This window comes from Talpa occidentalis, unplaced genomic scaffold, assembly GCF_014898055.3.
Source record: "Talpa occidentalis isolate TD23 unplaced genomic scaffold, MPIMG_talOcc4v2.1 talOcc4.9, whole genome shotgun sequence".
Classification (NCBI taxonomy): domain Eukaryota; kingdom Metazoa; phylum Chordata; class Mammalia; order Eulipotyphla; family Talpidae; genus Talpa; species Talpa occidentalis.
Genome location: NW_023605305.1, coordinates 74,657,612 through 74,674,315, shown reverse-complemented (window position 1 = coordinate 74,674,315; position 16,704 = coordinate 74,657,612). Strand labels below are relative to the sequence as shown.

The following is a 16,704-nucleotide window of genomic DNA, read 5'->3' as shown; positions in this document are numbered from 1 at the left end:
CCTCAAACCTTTCCACCCCGAGAGCCTACCAGCCCTCTTCAACTTTCACCCACCCGGAGAAGCCAAAAGCTCAGGCTGTGGATTCAGACAGACACAGGTTAGAATTTCAGCAATGAGACCCTAGGCAAACTGCATAGTACCTGTCATCTGTAAAATGGGAGGCATAAAAGTGGCCTTGGAATTATTTATCATTCACTTAATGAGTTAAATTTATAAGCCTTCAAGTAATAGTTGCTGTATTTTTCTTTTTTTAACATGACAGTGGCTGCTGCTGACACTTGGCCTCACTATCCTCTTGTCCGAAATGTTTTACTTCCTCAGTACCAAAAAAAGGCAGGTATCTCCAGGTATTAGGGTCCAGATAAAAATCCCACCTCTTCCTAGAGGCCATCTGGGATGACTCTGGGCTGGAGTGCCCTTCTCTTCCCTGATTCAGATTGCTGACATCCAGCTCACTGGGACTCTCAGCTGGGCATGCAGTGCAGGGTAGTATGTAGCACCAATGTCAGGTATGGGTTTGAATCCCGACATTGTCCATTGTGTATAAAACTTAGGGCACCTTAGATTCTCCATTTGAAAATGGGATTTAAAGCAATTCTAGCTCATCAACTGCTAGAGGATTAGATAAAGCAATACATGGAGTATTATTAGAAGAGTGTCTGACATCATCGAGGCTCATCAATATTTAATTGTTATCAGCACACATAATCCTTTGACCCATTGTGGGAAAGTTTCCTTGTACTGCCAAGTCAAATCTGCTAGTGTGCTTTGATGTCCTAATCAGTGGGTCAGTTTTTGAGGGCAAATTCATGTCCTCCATGTCCCTGAGTCCTCCGTAGCACCCAGTACCATGCCCTGTTCTGCTCATTTACTATTCACTGTTTTCATGATGTGCCAGTCACACTAGTAACTCTTACCTTAGTTAAAGTCTGGAGACAAGGTGGGAATGAGGTAAACATGGTTATTTGGTGTACAAATGAATGAGTGATCTCTGTTTTCTGACTTGAGCTTCTAGGAAACTGTGCCTCATTTGGACAAATATTGGCAAGCAGTATAGAACAAGGTGGGGGGGGCGTCAAAAGAAAGCTACCTTATTACTTCTCTTCTTAGTCTCTTTACAGGCATCAAAATAGATTTTACCTTAAAATACAGAAAAGGAAGTAACTCTTCTCAGTAAATCATTTCTCTAGCTCACAGTTAGGATATGGTCCTTTCATAAGGAACTCAGGTCATCTGTTACTCTGTATTTCATGATCTAAAATTAGGGAGGTAACTGAAGCTCACTGTAGTTTTTTTTTTTTTGGTTTTTTTTTTTTTTTTTTACATTTTCCCTATGGAAACATAAGCCCTCTTTTGGATTAAGAGGAATTTTCCACAGGCGATTAAAAGCAAATAAAGAATATACTTCTGGAAATCAAATTTTCCCCTCTCAAATGTAAAACTGATATCTCCCCCCCTTAGCTCATTTTCTGCTGTTCTAAAGTGGCAGTAAAATCCATTTGTTCAGCAGCCCAGATGAGAGGCTTTTGCCACTGAAGCTCGGGTTTCTCACAGGCAGAGCTCCCCACCACTTACCCAGGCCCAGCAGGGATGCCCACAGCAGCAAGTAAGTCCCCTCTGGGAGTTTTCTGAGGAGCATCTCTAGAAGACAGGCCAGCTCCCAGCTGGGGAGTGAGTCCGGTAAGGTGCTTCTCTGAGTATAGCAGGTCGCATTAATGAAGTGAAAGAGGGAAGCAGAAGAATCTCTCTTCCAATGCTAAGTAGCAGTTTACCCAGTAGGAATCTCAGTGATGAAAGTCAATATTTAATAGAATTAATGAAGAGCTGCTCTGACATCTTGGTGTGAATAGCTTCTTCAAGGTTTTATTCATCATATATTCACATGATGAAATCTCTGTCTTTCTAGGAAGCCACAACTTATCCTTTCTGCTACCAGATTCCAGGCAAGACTGCAAGACTGTTGAGATCACGTAATCCAAAGAGAGATCTGCCCCAGACTTGGAGAACTTCATATCAAAATGCCAAAATGCCCTCCTCCCTCCTCTGAGCCCTGACAGCCTCTGCTGGACCACCTCCAGTTGACCACAATGAAAATGAATCATAAGACCACTCATGCCCTGTCTGGCATATATGAAAATATCTTGACTCATCTGTCTCAGAGGAAGTTATGAGCTTTGATCTGAGTAGGAGGCAATGGGTAAGTTAGGACCCCCATCATGCTCTTCCTGGGAAATGGACCATAAATTTTTTACTAAACCTAAAATTTGCTACAGGAATGTCTCACCAAATACATACTGTTCTATAGCTATGTGTCAGGCATGGTGCCAGGTGCTGAGAGTATGGAGGTAAGCAAGACTCAATAAACTTTCATTCAGTGGGACAAGCAAAAGAGTCACCAGGCAGCTGAGTGCAGAGTGACCATCTGGTGGTCCAAAGGAAGGAGCCCCGACCCTGTCCTTGGGAATAAGGAGCGGTCTCCCAGTGGGAGTAGCATCTGAATGGAAAGGATACATCCCAGGACTGAGATGAGCTTGGACGAAGTTGCAAGGCAGTTGGGTCAACCAACCCTCATGTTATCTCTGAATAAATCACCTTTCACCTTCTAGGAGGGGAAGATAATAGATATAGGATGAGTTATGAGTGGTCTGTATTTTTCTAATATAACGACACTTTTCTATATCTGTGCAATAGTTTGTCTTCTTTGTATTGAACACCAATTAAATTCCAGGCAATATTGATGAAATTAGAAGTTTAATAAGATGAATAAAATACATTTTCCTCAAAGACTTTTGAAAATTGTGATGAAGGCCACAGTAGACAGAGGGCCACGACACTGCAGGGACCCACACAGTGTCAGGGGGACGCGCCAGTCCTTTGTCTCCTATGGCCGTGAGCTCCTTCAGAGTTCAGCCGCTCTCTCAGGAAAGAGAAGATATGACGAATCTAGATTCAAATCTTGGTCCAGCTCTTAGTTGTGTGACTATGGTTTAGTACTAGCCTCACTGGATCTCAGTTTCAACACTAGTAAAAAGGAGATAAAATATCTCCACTTTAAGGAGATGTTGATATTGATGTGTGAATACGGGAATGACATAGAGCTCATGACCCAGTATACGTACTCACGATACAATGTAAACACTCAACAGAATGTCACTTTTATTTTAGGACCACAAAATGGAAAATATTTCATGATGGACACCAGACAAGAGTGTCTTACATAAGAACTCAAACTTTTTTTGATTGACTAAGCTTGGGAGAAAATTGAAATCACATCTTATTTCTGACATCAATTTTGTTGAATGATTAAATTTCAGTTAGCAAATAAAACTTTACCTTTATGATATTATAGAACATGTTGGAACACAAACTCATGTTTAGAGCTGCCATGTAAATTGAAAATAGTTTAAGTAAGTCAAGTGCTATTTTTGTTGCAGTATTTAAGTCATTGATATGAATGCTTCAGATATTGGTGCCAAAATTGGGTCAGTGGGTTTGTTTTAAACATCAGACTTGAGGGGCATATATCATGATTTATAAGGCAATTATTTGACTAATCATGCATAATTTCTAGATCTTATATAAATGAGGGATTGTAATACTTATATTTTATGGTGATGTAAGAAACTGAAAATTCTATACATTTTCATATATAAAACTCTAAATTTTAAAAATAAACTTTAAAATTTGAAATAATTGTAGATTTACAGAAAAGTTGCAAAGGTGACACAGAGTTCCCAAATGTCCCTCACCTAATTTCAGATTCCCCGAAGTTTGTCATCTCACATATAGGGGTACATTTATCAAAACTAAGAAACGAAGGATTGTTACTTTACCATTAACTTCACACAGGTTTCTCCTTTTCCACTATTTTTTTCCTCTTGCAATATGGGAATATACAAATCACATGTATTTGCTATTCACTTTATTTATTATTAACATTTATTTGTTTACAAATACAACCATCCAAAATGCCACATGACATTTACTTGCCCCTCGTCTTAGTTCCTCCGCTGGTCTGCGACAGTTTCTCAGTCTTTCCTTGTTTTTGATCCCCTTGATGTCTTTGAGGAGCACTGGCCAGATATTTTGTGATGTCCACCAGTGTGAGGTTGTCTGATGTATTTCTCATGATTGGACTGGGGTTATGTGTTTTCAGAAAGAACACTAGAGTCGTACTCCTCATCACATCAGAGGACACCCAAGAGCTGCTGATCTTGATCACTTAGTTAATGCAGTGATTGCCCAAAGGTCCTATTTGTCCCTTTCCACACTTTATAGCTTGGAAGTAAGTCACTAGTCCAGCCCATACACAGGGGCTGGGCTTGGGTGGGAATTAAGTCCTTCTCTGTAAGGAAGATTTGTCACTCCTCCATTTATTTATTTGTCTCTGTGTGGTTTCCTCCCTCACTCCTGCTCTCCTTCCTGTCCTTCCTTCCACCATTTATTTCTATCACAATGGACTTATGAATATTTCTTCTATACTTAGGCTACTAATTCAAAACTACTTTGTCTATTCTATTGCTCATATTGCTCCAGCTTTGTCACTGGGAGCTCTTCTGGGTAGCTCCCGTGTGCCCCTGACAGGCCCTCCTCTTTTTGCTTTCGTGAGCCCTCCCTGACCTTGGCACTACCACATGTTCCACACTCATCTTGAACCTTCCAGCCTCAGCTCTAGAATCAGCCACTTCTCCAAAGAGGCCTGGTTCCTTTCAATGGAGAATAGTAGTTTGAAGCCAAGATCTTAATACACAGCACGCTCTTCACTGTTCATAAAAGCATACTCTTCTAAGCAAGTGGCAGGGAGTCTGGTCTTGAGAGTGGAAAAATACTGGAAATATAAATCTGCCATTCTTATTGTTAATAGTTTCTGCTTCCAAACCAGCAGCTATTATGTCTGTAACCATTGTGAGGAATATGATTTGCTAGTGATGGAGGAATAATTCCTTGGACTAATCAACTTTGAACTTTTATAGAAAATACATTGAGTCAGCTAAAAAGATTTTTCTGTGATGGTTGCTTGCTCTGAGTAAAGACTACTCCATATACAGATTTTTTTTTTTGCTCAAACACTAGGCCAAGTTAGTGCAGAACCATAGCTCCAGGGTGTCCTGTACCCCAGATGCACAGACCTGTGTCAGTGTGGCACAGGGTATGGAATAGATTTATAGCCTAAGTCCAGACTATGGATTTGTTTCACCATTTACAAACTATATAGGTCAAGATGGGTCTACTTTGTTACTCTGAGACATTTTAAATATTAAAATATTAAAACCATTATTTTTCCCTCCATTTTTATTTTGAAAAAATATAAACCCTTAGAAAATTTGCTAGAATAATACAAAGAACAGGTGTTTGCTCTTCACCCAGATTCATCAACTGTTCACACTTTGCCACATTTGCTCATCTTTTCTAAGCAGGGCCGAGGTACCACTGTTTGCAGATGTGTGTGAGGCTTGGTGTGCAGGTTGGTGGCCCACGTGTATTGTTCTGTGGGATAGGGCTAGGGGAGGAGAGGAGGGAGCTTCAGGTTTGGGGCCAGTGCTAACTTTCTTTACCGTGCCATGTTTCAATATGGGATTCCAGGGATATAAGAATCTTAATTTTGAATTTTGACTGCCAGGTCATTAGAAAGGTATATTTGTCAAGGTAGAAGGATAAGACATATTTTATTAATTTACGAGATTGATTTTATAACTTTCAAACCTAATATATTCTATTACTCTTATACTGGTGTCTCAAATATAGGGGGTGAGGTGCTAATATGTATTTGGAAAGTTGGGGGTGAGGAGGGAGAGAGTGTCTTTCCACTGATTTTGTTCCAATAAAATAAATTTATTTTCTTACTACTTTAATTCCATTGGTCAAAATATTTTGAAAAAGAATCAGTAAAATTAAAACATTTGAATCCATAACTTTTAATAGATTTTGTGAGTTTCCAAAGTAGACAATTCACTAAGAGATTGCATTTTAAAGATTTTAAAATTTGAATACCAAAGCAAAATCATCCTTAAACAGGTAAACACTGCATCTGGATTTCAAATTTTGTCTGTGATTCCTCATTCTGTACATCACAGAAACCTCTAGAGACATTGTTTAGGGAATCATAGTTTCAAAAAAAACTACACTGGAGAGTGTTCCCTACTTTAAGAGAGCAGGGCAAATTTACATTTTAGGGATTTATTCTGGTTTAATTGCTTTTCATAGACTGGCGCCCCTGGCGTGTGTTTTCCTCTGACTCAGTCCATTTCAAGGGATGTGAATCCAAGGCCTGGGGAAGTCAGACAGGCAGTGTAGAGTGAAGAAAGGAGGTATGAGAAAAAAACCAACTGCCAGGATGCAATAAAATTTAATTATTTTTACCAAACTATTGGATATATGTGTAACATAATAAAGGGGGTGTGAAATTGGAGATTGCATTTTAAATTCAAAATTGAAAAATACAAATTGAATGCAGGGCCTCCCTGGTGGCACAAGGGGTTAAGCACAGCACTGTGAAGCTATCAGCAGCCTCTGCAGCAAGAGTTGGATCCCCGGCCAGTCAGAGAGCTACCCCCATGGTGCAGCAGACCTCTCCTGTCTGGTCCGCTGCTCCCCTCAGCAGTGTATTTCAGTCTGTCCACCTGTTCTGCTCCCCACTCTGTCTCTGGTGAATCCACTCACCCCCTGCACCTCTGGCTTGTACCCCAGTTCTTGTATGCATAAATAAATCTTTTTAAAAAATGTATGCAGATGCTATTAATTTTTAATTCTTCTTTTATTATTCATTATTTCTTAACTGGACACCTGACATCTTTTCTTCTGAACCAGGAAACGGATCAGAATTTATATTTCACATTGCATGTGCAACATAGGGTTCAGTTTTATAACTTCTCAATGGTCACAATACTTAATTTTATTGCTTTCTAAGGGCAAACAGCTATTTGCAAGTGTAAGCAGTTCTGATCATGGGTAGAAACTTTGCATGATAGTTTTATATTTATGATAATTTCTGAGATATGTAGCATTCTGGCATTTTACATTGTCATGTTTGTTTTTTGGTGTTCCATCACCTCATCCTTCAAATATTTGTATTTGGGACTCATGAACCCCACTATCATATTAACTGAAAAATGACAATTTAACTGTGCTCGTCTATTTTTATTTTTTAATTTTCCAAAAAGTAAAATTGTGTAATTTTGTTCAATTCCATCATCTTGAAATTGTGGAGTTATGTTCAATTTTACAATTTGAAATATGTTATTTAATCCATCCATTTTATTTTCAAAAAATGATTCTAATTGATAGAATCAATTTTGGATAATTACTATTGAATGCTTCGCTGAGAAATAGTGTTTAAATAGTGTTTATTGCCTACTTAAAAATTTATATTGGATTTAATCGAATTGGTTGTGGAGCCTGGGTTGAGATTGTTCAGTGATTAGCATGAACAAGTTATTTTCTTTCAATTCTGTCTGTTGCCATATCAAAGTAAGTCACCTAAAATCTATGTGTAGATGACCAACAACTCTGTATCTTACCCACAAGTAAACTGCTAATGTCTTTGTGCCTTCAATTGCAGGAACTTATCACGTTCATGGTTTTAATTGGTATTTCTAGGCAATGATGTAATAATGGACTGAAGTTCCCTTTCTTCACAAAACATTGCTCTCCAGATTTTAAGTGTTAGCACTGGCCACTGCAGGAGCATGTCTATATTCTGTTTATTAATTTGTCCACTTTTCATTCAGCCTTTCCAAGTTTGTGGTAGATTGCAAACATGGCCACAAATTCTTCCCCAAACAGTGTCCATGACCTTATAATGAGATTCTGTAACTCCTCCCACAAGGAGGTATAATCTTTTTCTCTAGTCGTTGAATACAGTCTAACCTTGAGACTTGTTTTAAGCAATAAAAGCAGCACAAGAAATGCTCTTCATGTTCTGCAGGCCGCAGGGGGTTTTGTGTGTTTTTGCCCTTTCTGTTTGGAAGACAGTAACTGCCATGTGGATAAGCCTGGACCAATTTCTTGAGGGATAAAGGACAATGAGAGGACCCAGACATCCCCCCATCCTAAATAAGACCTCTGTAAACCAGATAGCCCAGAACTCTCAACTGACAGCATAGAAAAGAAACAAGCGATTCCAGTTAATCGTCAACACCGCTCAGGCCAAAAGAGCTGCATCAAGTTGCCCAGGTCGAGTTGCCAAGCTCCAGAATCATGAAAAAAATAAATGGTTGTTGATTATAGTGATTATATTTTGGGGTGGTTTGTTACACAGAATAGCTATCTGATGTGACTTATCTCATCATCTGATTTGTGTCATGACCAAAGTTGTTACCTCTGTGAAAGGTTTTGTGTTTGGTAAACTTTTGGTTTTTACTGAACACATAGTTGCATTGTAAAGTGGCAATATTTAATTTGCAAACACTAGAGCAAAGACTGGGTTATAGTTCAGTTGTTCTTTTTTCAGTTCATTAAATTCTTCAATGTGCATCTTTTCTCCAGACTGTCATAATTGTTTCTATAATTTTTTTGATAGTGGCACCTTTACCTGTATTTCATCAACAAAGACACACTGTATTCACATATATTTTTAGGAAAATGTTTTATTTTTGAAAGAAATGATCTTGTCCTTTTCTTGAAACTATAAGTTCTTCTCATTCTGCCTTTTCTTTTCTCACTTTTGGTAGAGACAAGTATAGTCACTCTTCTCTTGATTATGCTATATAAGCAAACAATTGGATGTTTGAGAGAATATATGGTGGCTGTTACTTGGCTTCTGACTCAGGGAGACATTAGGGAGTAGAGAAGAGGCCCGCTGGAGAGCACATGTTCCAGTGGGAAGCAGCAGCCAATACTCAGCTCTCAGGCATTGTTGTTGAGTCTGAAAATCTACTATTATCTGATTTTCCAGCTTTTTATAAGAGACCCCAAAATACAGATTTTTTAATACAAAAATCTTCTGATTTTTATGCTGCAACTAATTTAAATAATAATTTTAGGCACTGTGTGAGTCAACAATGTGTTCCAAATGAACTTGTGTGTGTTTGTATATATACAGAAATCCAAGATTTCTATATTTCCTCTAAGGCCAATACATAATATTAAGCAAAGTGACCTACAGAAGACAAGATTAATGAATACATGCATGAGTGATAAAATAGTATTCTTAGTAGGGTCACAAAATAGGAAAGGACTAAACTTCTTAGAATTTTGTTCAGGATTTGGTAGAGCAAGTCAGGGAAGAAAAAGACAAGACAAAAGTGCCTCGCCGTGAGAGAAGCATTTTGAGGAGAAAGAAGAGCTTCTCCCAGAGCTTCCTTATAGTTATCATAATGAAACACTTTCCCTCTTTCACAGGGATGTGTTCTTCTCCCGTAGAACCCTAAGGAGGTTTTTTTTTTTTTTAAAGATTTATTTATTTATGCATACAATAACTGGGGTACAGGCCAGAGGCGTGGGGGTTGAGAGGATTCGCCAGAGACAGAGTGAGGAGTAGAACAGGCAGACAGACCAAAAACACTACTGAAGGGAGCAGCAGGTGAGACAGGAGAGGTCTGCTGTGCCATGTGGGTCACCTCCCTGGCAGGCTGTGGATAGAACCAGGATCAAACTCGTAGTATAGTAGCTGGCCGTAGCTTGATAGCACTGTTTTTAACCCCGGCACAACCAGGGAGGCCACCCTAAAGTGTTTTTTAATCTCTTTTTGCAGTAATTATGTTATTGAAGAAATAAAAGCTCGGGTACACCAGGACATGCAATAACCATTTTCCTTGTGGCAGTAGGACAGCATCCAAGGATTCGTCTCTCTATTCATCATCCATTCACATTACTTCTGAATCTAGTACTCTCTCAAGCCCAAGAAGACATTTCCTAGCTTGAGATAGTTGGACAATTTCCTGAGTATGTCTTCTAGTCCAGTTCTTGAAAAGTGGGTTAAGTTCCTACCTTGAAGAACTCCAGAATTAAAAAAAAAAAAAAAGACCTCAACATATATGTGGGCTTGGGATTATTGTTGGTTTGTGGGAACTAATTGTGGTATAAATTAGGAGAGACTCAAGTAGGGACTGATTCTACTAGCAAGTATATCGTGTTTATAAGGATTGCAAAACACATCTAATCAAAAAATCTCCCATTTCAGAGTAGAATGTAGAGAATCAAGAAAATATTTAACTGGTTAATCAAATAAATCTGTGATTGGAACACACAGAGTTCAGCACTTCTGATTTTTAAGTTCTCTCAATGTCCAAGTTTTCTAGGCAAAGAATGAACTGAGTGTGTGTGTGTGTGTGTGTGTGTGTGTGTATGTGTGTGTGTGTGTGTGTGTGTGTGTGTGCATGGTTAAAGGGTGTGAGGTATGGGGTTCTGGGTGGTCATATATAAACAATTGCAGTTGTCTGTGGGGCTGAAAGTAGCCAATCCTTGACACTCTCATGAAGATGCCCAGGGGCATAGACTGGAATATAAATACTAACACTGACTTGGATAATCAACCCTGAAACTGGGGTCAAAATTATAATTGAGGTTCCCATGAGATTAGAATGAAGAAAGTTATAGAAAGTAGCAGTACAAATGCTCATATCCTCAATGTAAGAAGGAATGTAGGGGTATAGGTCCAATTAGTTAGAGTCTAAGATGTCCAAGTGACTGTCTATAGTAGATTTTTATTACTTGCTTACTTGATATCTTGAGTCCAACACACCCTTCTTATCAGCATTTTAATTCCCTTTTAGGTGGACTCAGATGATATATGGGTTTGGTGGGAAGTGGTGCAGCCTCTAAATTTTAAAAGCCCAAATAACAAGATTCTTTCATTTCCCATTCCTGTGCTGTCAAGGGCAGGCCCATGAGCAAGGCTTGGCCGGTCAGCTGTCTGTCCCAGAGCTGTGCACCCTGAGTTGGTGGCACCAGGATCTGTGGCTGCTGCAGTGGGCAGGTCAGTGTGTGGATCACAGCATTTCATGACTTTTGCTGTGTTTCCTAATGTTGGACCTTCAGCTCTCATTTGTACAACTCCCATCTGTCCCTGCTCATTTCCTAAGCTTAGTTCTCTCATTTTCTGAGTCCCGGGTAAACCTCTAGTAAAGTATTTCCTTTTTGGAAAAAAAAGAAGAAGCTAGAATTGGTTTCTGTTGTTAGAAGCAAGAAAACTGACTAAAATATTCTCTGTAGACTTGAGGCGACTTTCTGCATGTCTACTCCCATGACTAGGATATTTGCCTGCATTTAGGGGCCAATGTATATGTGTGAGCTTGGACTCCACATAAATAGCAGCAACATGGGTAAAATTCACTAAAGACTTACTGATTAGTTGATTTTGGAATGTCTATCAGGGACAATGATGACAAAGATCCAAATATTAAAGTTGTCATCTATTATATGCCTTCTTTGCAAGAGGCATTTCTTAGAGTCTCCTCCCATCTTTCAACAGTCTTATTAGATAAGAGCAATCACTCTCGTTTTATAGATAACTGAGATTCAGAAAGGATTATAATCTGGAACATCAGACAAGCAGTACCTGGCAGCCAGCATGCCTATTTTGTTGTCATGCCACTTCTATTCCAGACACAGAGGAGGGAAGAGCTTGTTCCAAAATATGCCTTGGGAAACTTATGTTGTTATTCCTAATTTCTGCAGTTATCTTTCCTAACTATTGTGTCAGCCAGATCATCTCCAATCTTCATCTTGTTTTGAGATAGTACATGTTTTACTCCCTGATGAGAGCATGCCAGAACTGCTGGCTGCAAAGCAGAGGCCAGTGCTGCAGCCCAAGTCTGGACACTCTTATTCCAAATGAGAATATGGTAGTCCCTTGTGCCTTATATTAGTAAAGATTCTACAGAGAAACAGAATCAATAGGATGTATTCAGATCTATGAAAAGAGATTTATTATGAGGGATTGGCTTTCATGATTCAGGAGAGTGCAAAGTCCCACAATCTGCAGCCTGTAAGCGGGAGGCCCAGGAGAGTTAGTGATGTCATTCCAGTCCAAACCAAAGTACTGAGAACAAGGAGACTCGAGGTATAAGTACCATTTCAAGTATGAGGACCCAGGAGCCAGAAATGCTGGAGTCTGAGTGCAGGAACCGAAGGATGTCTCCCCTCAGGCCCCTTCTTTGCCATCGTGCTCTGTTGTCCCCTCAACAGATAGGATGGTGCCATCCTGCATGGGTGAGATCAGGTTTTCCTAACTCAGACTACAGATTCAAATCTAATCTCTTCCAGACCCACCTTCCAGATCCACAGCTACACCTGGATTGTTTTACTGACTGTCCTGGCATCCTTTAGCCCTGTCAGGTAGAGTCATAACCTCACCCATCACCTGCCTCTGCTTCACTGGAGGTGCATTGTCAGGGGCTCCCACCTCATCTTCCCACCCTGCCTGTGTCTCTGACATGTTCATTATCCCTGCAGCAGTATGGGGTTCTTCTCACCCATGGCTCCTCTGTTTTAGGATTTATGAACCCTCCCCAGCCCAGTTTTATTACAGAAATTCATGTGCAGTCTACTTTGTTTAAACAAGTTTCTGGAAATATTTATGGGATTCAAAATTTCCCTGCCACCCGGAAGAAAGAGACTGATTTCAAGGTAGGAAAGTCAGGGTGGGGACACAGAGGACAAGAGAGATGATCTCTGGCATTTGTGGGGCTGAAAACTGCAAACTTGTATGAAAGAAGGAGAGAGGCAGGTCTCTGCTTTTGGGGACTATGTTGTAGTGAAGTAACCTGTAAAGACAGATTCGTATTTGTCTCAAATATTTCATATTTCTTGATGTTAAAATCTTATTTCAAAATTACTTGAAGTTTCTAGGACTAGGGATTGAGTGGATATGGAATTTAGGTGATAGTACATGTAAGTAGAATCAATTCTAGAAAGAGTATTCACGCTAAATTGCCTAAACAGTTCACATGCTAATTTTTTCTTTTAAATTGATGTCAAGTTGAAAGCTAATGTAGAAACTGAATTAAGAATTAATTTGTTATTTTAGGGATGGGAAATAGTGCAGAGTGAGGAAGGAACCCTTTAGCTAGGTACTTAATGGCTTTGAGGTAGTTTTCACATAATTGCATGCTAATGAAGTATAATGTAGTCTGCCTGTTTCACTATAATAAAAGCAGATGGATATAAAAATACACCACTGATGCAGAGTAAGTGCAGGAATTGTTTTTCACACTGATCTTCTTATTCCAATTAGAACTACTTACACTACATTATTATGCTTAATTTACTTATTTATACTGGCCTCAAGAGGACGATGATAAAAATATATATGATGATCAAGATTTAAATGTATGTGGAAAGACTAAATGTGAAAACTTGGGGTGGCCAGTAAAACAAAATCCAAGGTTGCATTAGAACAGAGCTGTGCACCAGAAGGCCCTGCCCTCTTGAAACGGTGATAAGTCCAGGCCTCTGTCTTCTGTGCTGGAAGCCAGGAGGACAAGACAAGTAGCTCACACTGGTCAGGGATGTCAGGGGGAGTTGGCTCATTGTGGCGAGGACTCACTGAGTGCCGGGATCACATCTCCCACAGGACCCTACACTGAGATGAGTGCCAGGGTGGGCCTCCATCTCCTGATGGCACCTAGCAACTGAGCCCTCCTGTCACACAACCCCCAGGGGTTCTGCCAGGTGCTCAGGCGACCTGGCCCGGCACTTGCTTTCTGTGCATGCGCTGGCCCTGCGGACATAGGTAACTCCTGCTCACACAAGTGGCCTGGCCTGTGTGCCCTCTCACCAATGGAGGTCTCAGGACAGTGTTGGCTTCACCTCAGAGGAGTAGGCAGGTGATAGGTAGGGGCTGAATTAGAAGAAGCACTGTGATTATTTTATGGGATAAAGGACCTAACCAATATAACTTTTGGGACAAGTGATTTTTGGACTCAATATAATGATATCCAAATGCCTGTCACCAACTCACCAGCTGACTTAAGTGGCCAATGACTTTTTGTAAATTCCTCTTTGTACTGGTTAAGTTTTGTGCTGGGTTCATGAGGTGTGGGTAGAGTTGACTCCTCCTTGTACACCCACTGAGAAGTGTGGGGCATGCGACTCAGTTGGTAGAAGTCTTGTCTTGAGAGATAGGAAGGATAATAGGAAATATTAGCCTTCCTTCAAAGTTCTATCACAGAGAGTGATACATTGCTTTCTCACCCATATTTTTGGACCTAGCTCAAGTTGTTTGCTTCAGTTCCTCCAGTCCACATGGCCTCCAGTGCTCTTAATCCCTCTTGTGTTACATTTTGAAGCAGATTGTTCTCCAGCTGACTGCCAGCTCCCTTCCCATAGTGATTATTCCTCACATGCCATTTATACCCTCCACAGCATATCTGATTATTTTGCAGTAAGGAAGAGTCCCTTAAGAGGTATGTGGTATGTAGTCACATGTTTGTGATTTTTGAAGTCTCTGGATAACCATTCCAGTCCTAGTGCATGAGTGGAAAGGCAAGACTTCACCACAGCATCAGGAGCTCTCAGAAGTAGATCCATTTCCACCTTACGGGTAAAGAAGGAACCAAGATCCTGATAATGCCCCTGTTCTACTCTCCTCTTTCAGTCTCGGTGTCCCTTTGCACAAAAACTCACTCTACACTTGAATATTTGGATCTGGAACTTCTGGTCCTGTTTCGGGACATGTGCAGTCACAGTGCCTCCAACAAGAAAGACCTTGAGACTTCTCTCTCCATGGAGGTGATCTGGAATTCTGGGGAGATGCTCCTCCAGACCCCAGGGCCTGGCTATCTCTGAAGAAGTGTACTGGAATTTGAGACCTGACCTCTGTAGAGGGACCTGGTTCTCAAATGTCAGGGTCACTGGACTCCCCTCAGGGGGTCAAAGGGTGCTAGCTCAGAGTAGTAGTGCTTGCAACTCTAGAGAAGAGAACACACATAATCCCAGGGCAATGACACTCAGCCTCCTGGAGAGAGGCACCGATGTTCTCGGCATCAGCAAACAGGTCTTATTGCATAAAGTCAATGGAATGACTTACCCATCATTCTGACACAGGTGAATCATTTAAGTTTCTTTCCATGGTTTCTAAGGAACCTAAATAAACACATGTCTGTCTTGCTTGAATCTACCTTAATATACCTGGAATTTAGCCACTGTCATGAACTTTGATTCCGACAAGGTTTGAATTTCTTTTCCATAGGAACACACACTCTTCCCTGGAAGCAGAGTAGTTATGCAGCCATTGTTGCTGGAGTCTGTATTTGGTATGATGTATCTTGAGTTCTTTGTAAGAGCAACAAATCATGTCTTTCAATTCCTTTTCCTCCCTCCCCTCAGAATCTCTCTGTCTCCTTCAGAGATAGTGTGTGGGGACTGCAGAACTAGCAAGTCAGCAGATGGGGGACATTCACTTAACCTCTCAATTTTCCCTCCTCCACACACCTCTTGTTATTACATACCGACATTCCCATAAAACCAACCTGCTTCTCAGTTCGCCAGTGACAATGAGACTTCTCCTCCCTATGTTTCATCTTTACTCAGGAGCAAGTGATTTCTGAAGCTTCACCCTCCTTCTGCTCACCTGAGGAGATGCCAGGCACACAGGGTCACTGGGACTTGAGGGCAGGGTTTGACATTGGTGTTTTCTAGTGCTTGGCTCTTGAATAGATTTTGAGAGGAAATTTTTAGTCCATCTTCTCTCATAGACCTGCCTTGTTTTCTCTGCTCTAGAGTAAAAGAGTCCTTAGCCTGGCATTGTAATAACTACTTCACTTGGAAGATGGTGGTCCATGGGGGATGCAAGAGCAGCATAGCTTTTGGTGGGCAGTTACTTGAATGAAACTGACATGAATCCAGCCTCCACTGGGCACCTGGCATCAGCAATGTCCTTTACACAGGTCACTGAATCCTCACAAATATCAAGGGAGGTCATTACTATCATCCCTACACTTTGAACAGTCAACTAAGGTTCAGACCATTTACCTCATAGTCACAAAACTAGAATGTAGCAAGATTAGGAGGCAAATCTCATTATAACTGAATTTTAAGGCCACTCTTTACTAAACTATTATCTATTGAATAAGAAAGAAAAAGAGGCCTCAAGATGGACAAGCTGCCCAAACCTCATCCTCTGCTTGAGGATTACCAAGGAACTGGGGACAACACATGGCCCTGGGGTGATTATGGGTCTTTCTTGTACAATTCTCTATGAGTGTCCAAGCCTGAAATGGATGAGAGCAAATGAGTAACTATCCAAGGACAGAATGATCCTCCTTCCATACCCAAGATAGCTCCAACTCTTGTTCCGACTAGGAGTTAAGAATTTGAAATACTGTGAATATCAAATATTGAGTTTTTAAAAAGGTATGAAATGACAGGAGATTTTGTTGAGCTTGGGTCAAAGATTTGCATGTAAGACAGTTCTTTGAATATCTTTTATTTCAGAGCTGCTTCTCTCTTCCTAATACAGACTTCCTACTAGGGAGTCCCCAGTGCACTTGTGACCAGGTGAGCAGATTGTCTCTGTGCCTGTCCTTCCTGTGTCAGGTGTGCCCTCCACCCCTTGTAGAAAGGTCAGAAATCATATCCTTGACAGAGCAGAGCAAGGGAGTGTCAGGACAGATATAAATAGAGCTGAGGGCCTGGGTGTAAGGGTAAAGGACATTTCCCTGGGAAAGGAATTGGTATTGGCTTCCCCAGACCCTGTGCTAGGTACTGTGAAGTTGCAGTCATGAAGCAGCAGCAGAGAGGAACTTACAGAACACTCCTCTGCCA

General features: G+C 40.7%; 1 protein-coding gene across 1 annotated transcript in view; it reads right to left on the bottom strand.

Moving 5' to 3' along the window:
* Nucleotides 1-531, bottom strand: part of FCRL4 (Fc receptor like 4) — a 40,440-nt gene extending 39,909 nt beyond the window's left edge. The window contains exon 1 of the mRNA XM_037500787.2: nt 457-531. Coding sequence (XP_037356684.1) covers nt 457-531 — 75 coding nt within the window. The remainder of the gene's footprint in view (nt 1-456) is intronic.
* Between the last annotated feature and the right edge of the window lie 16,173 nt (nt 532-16,704).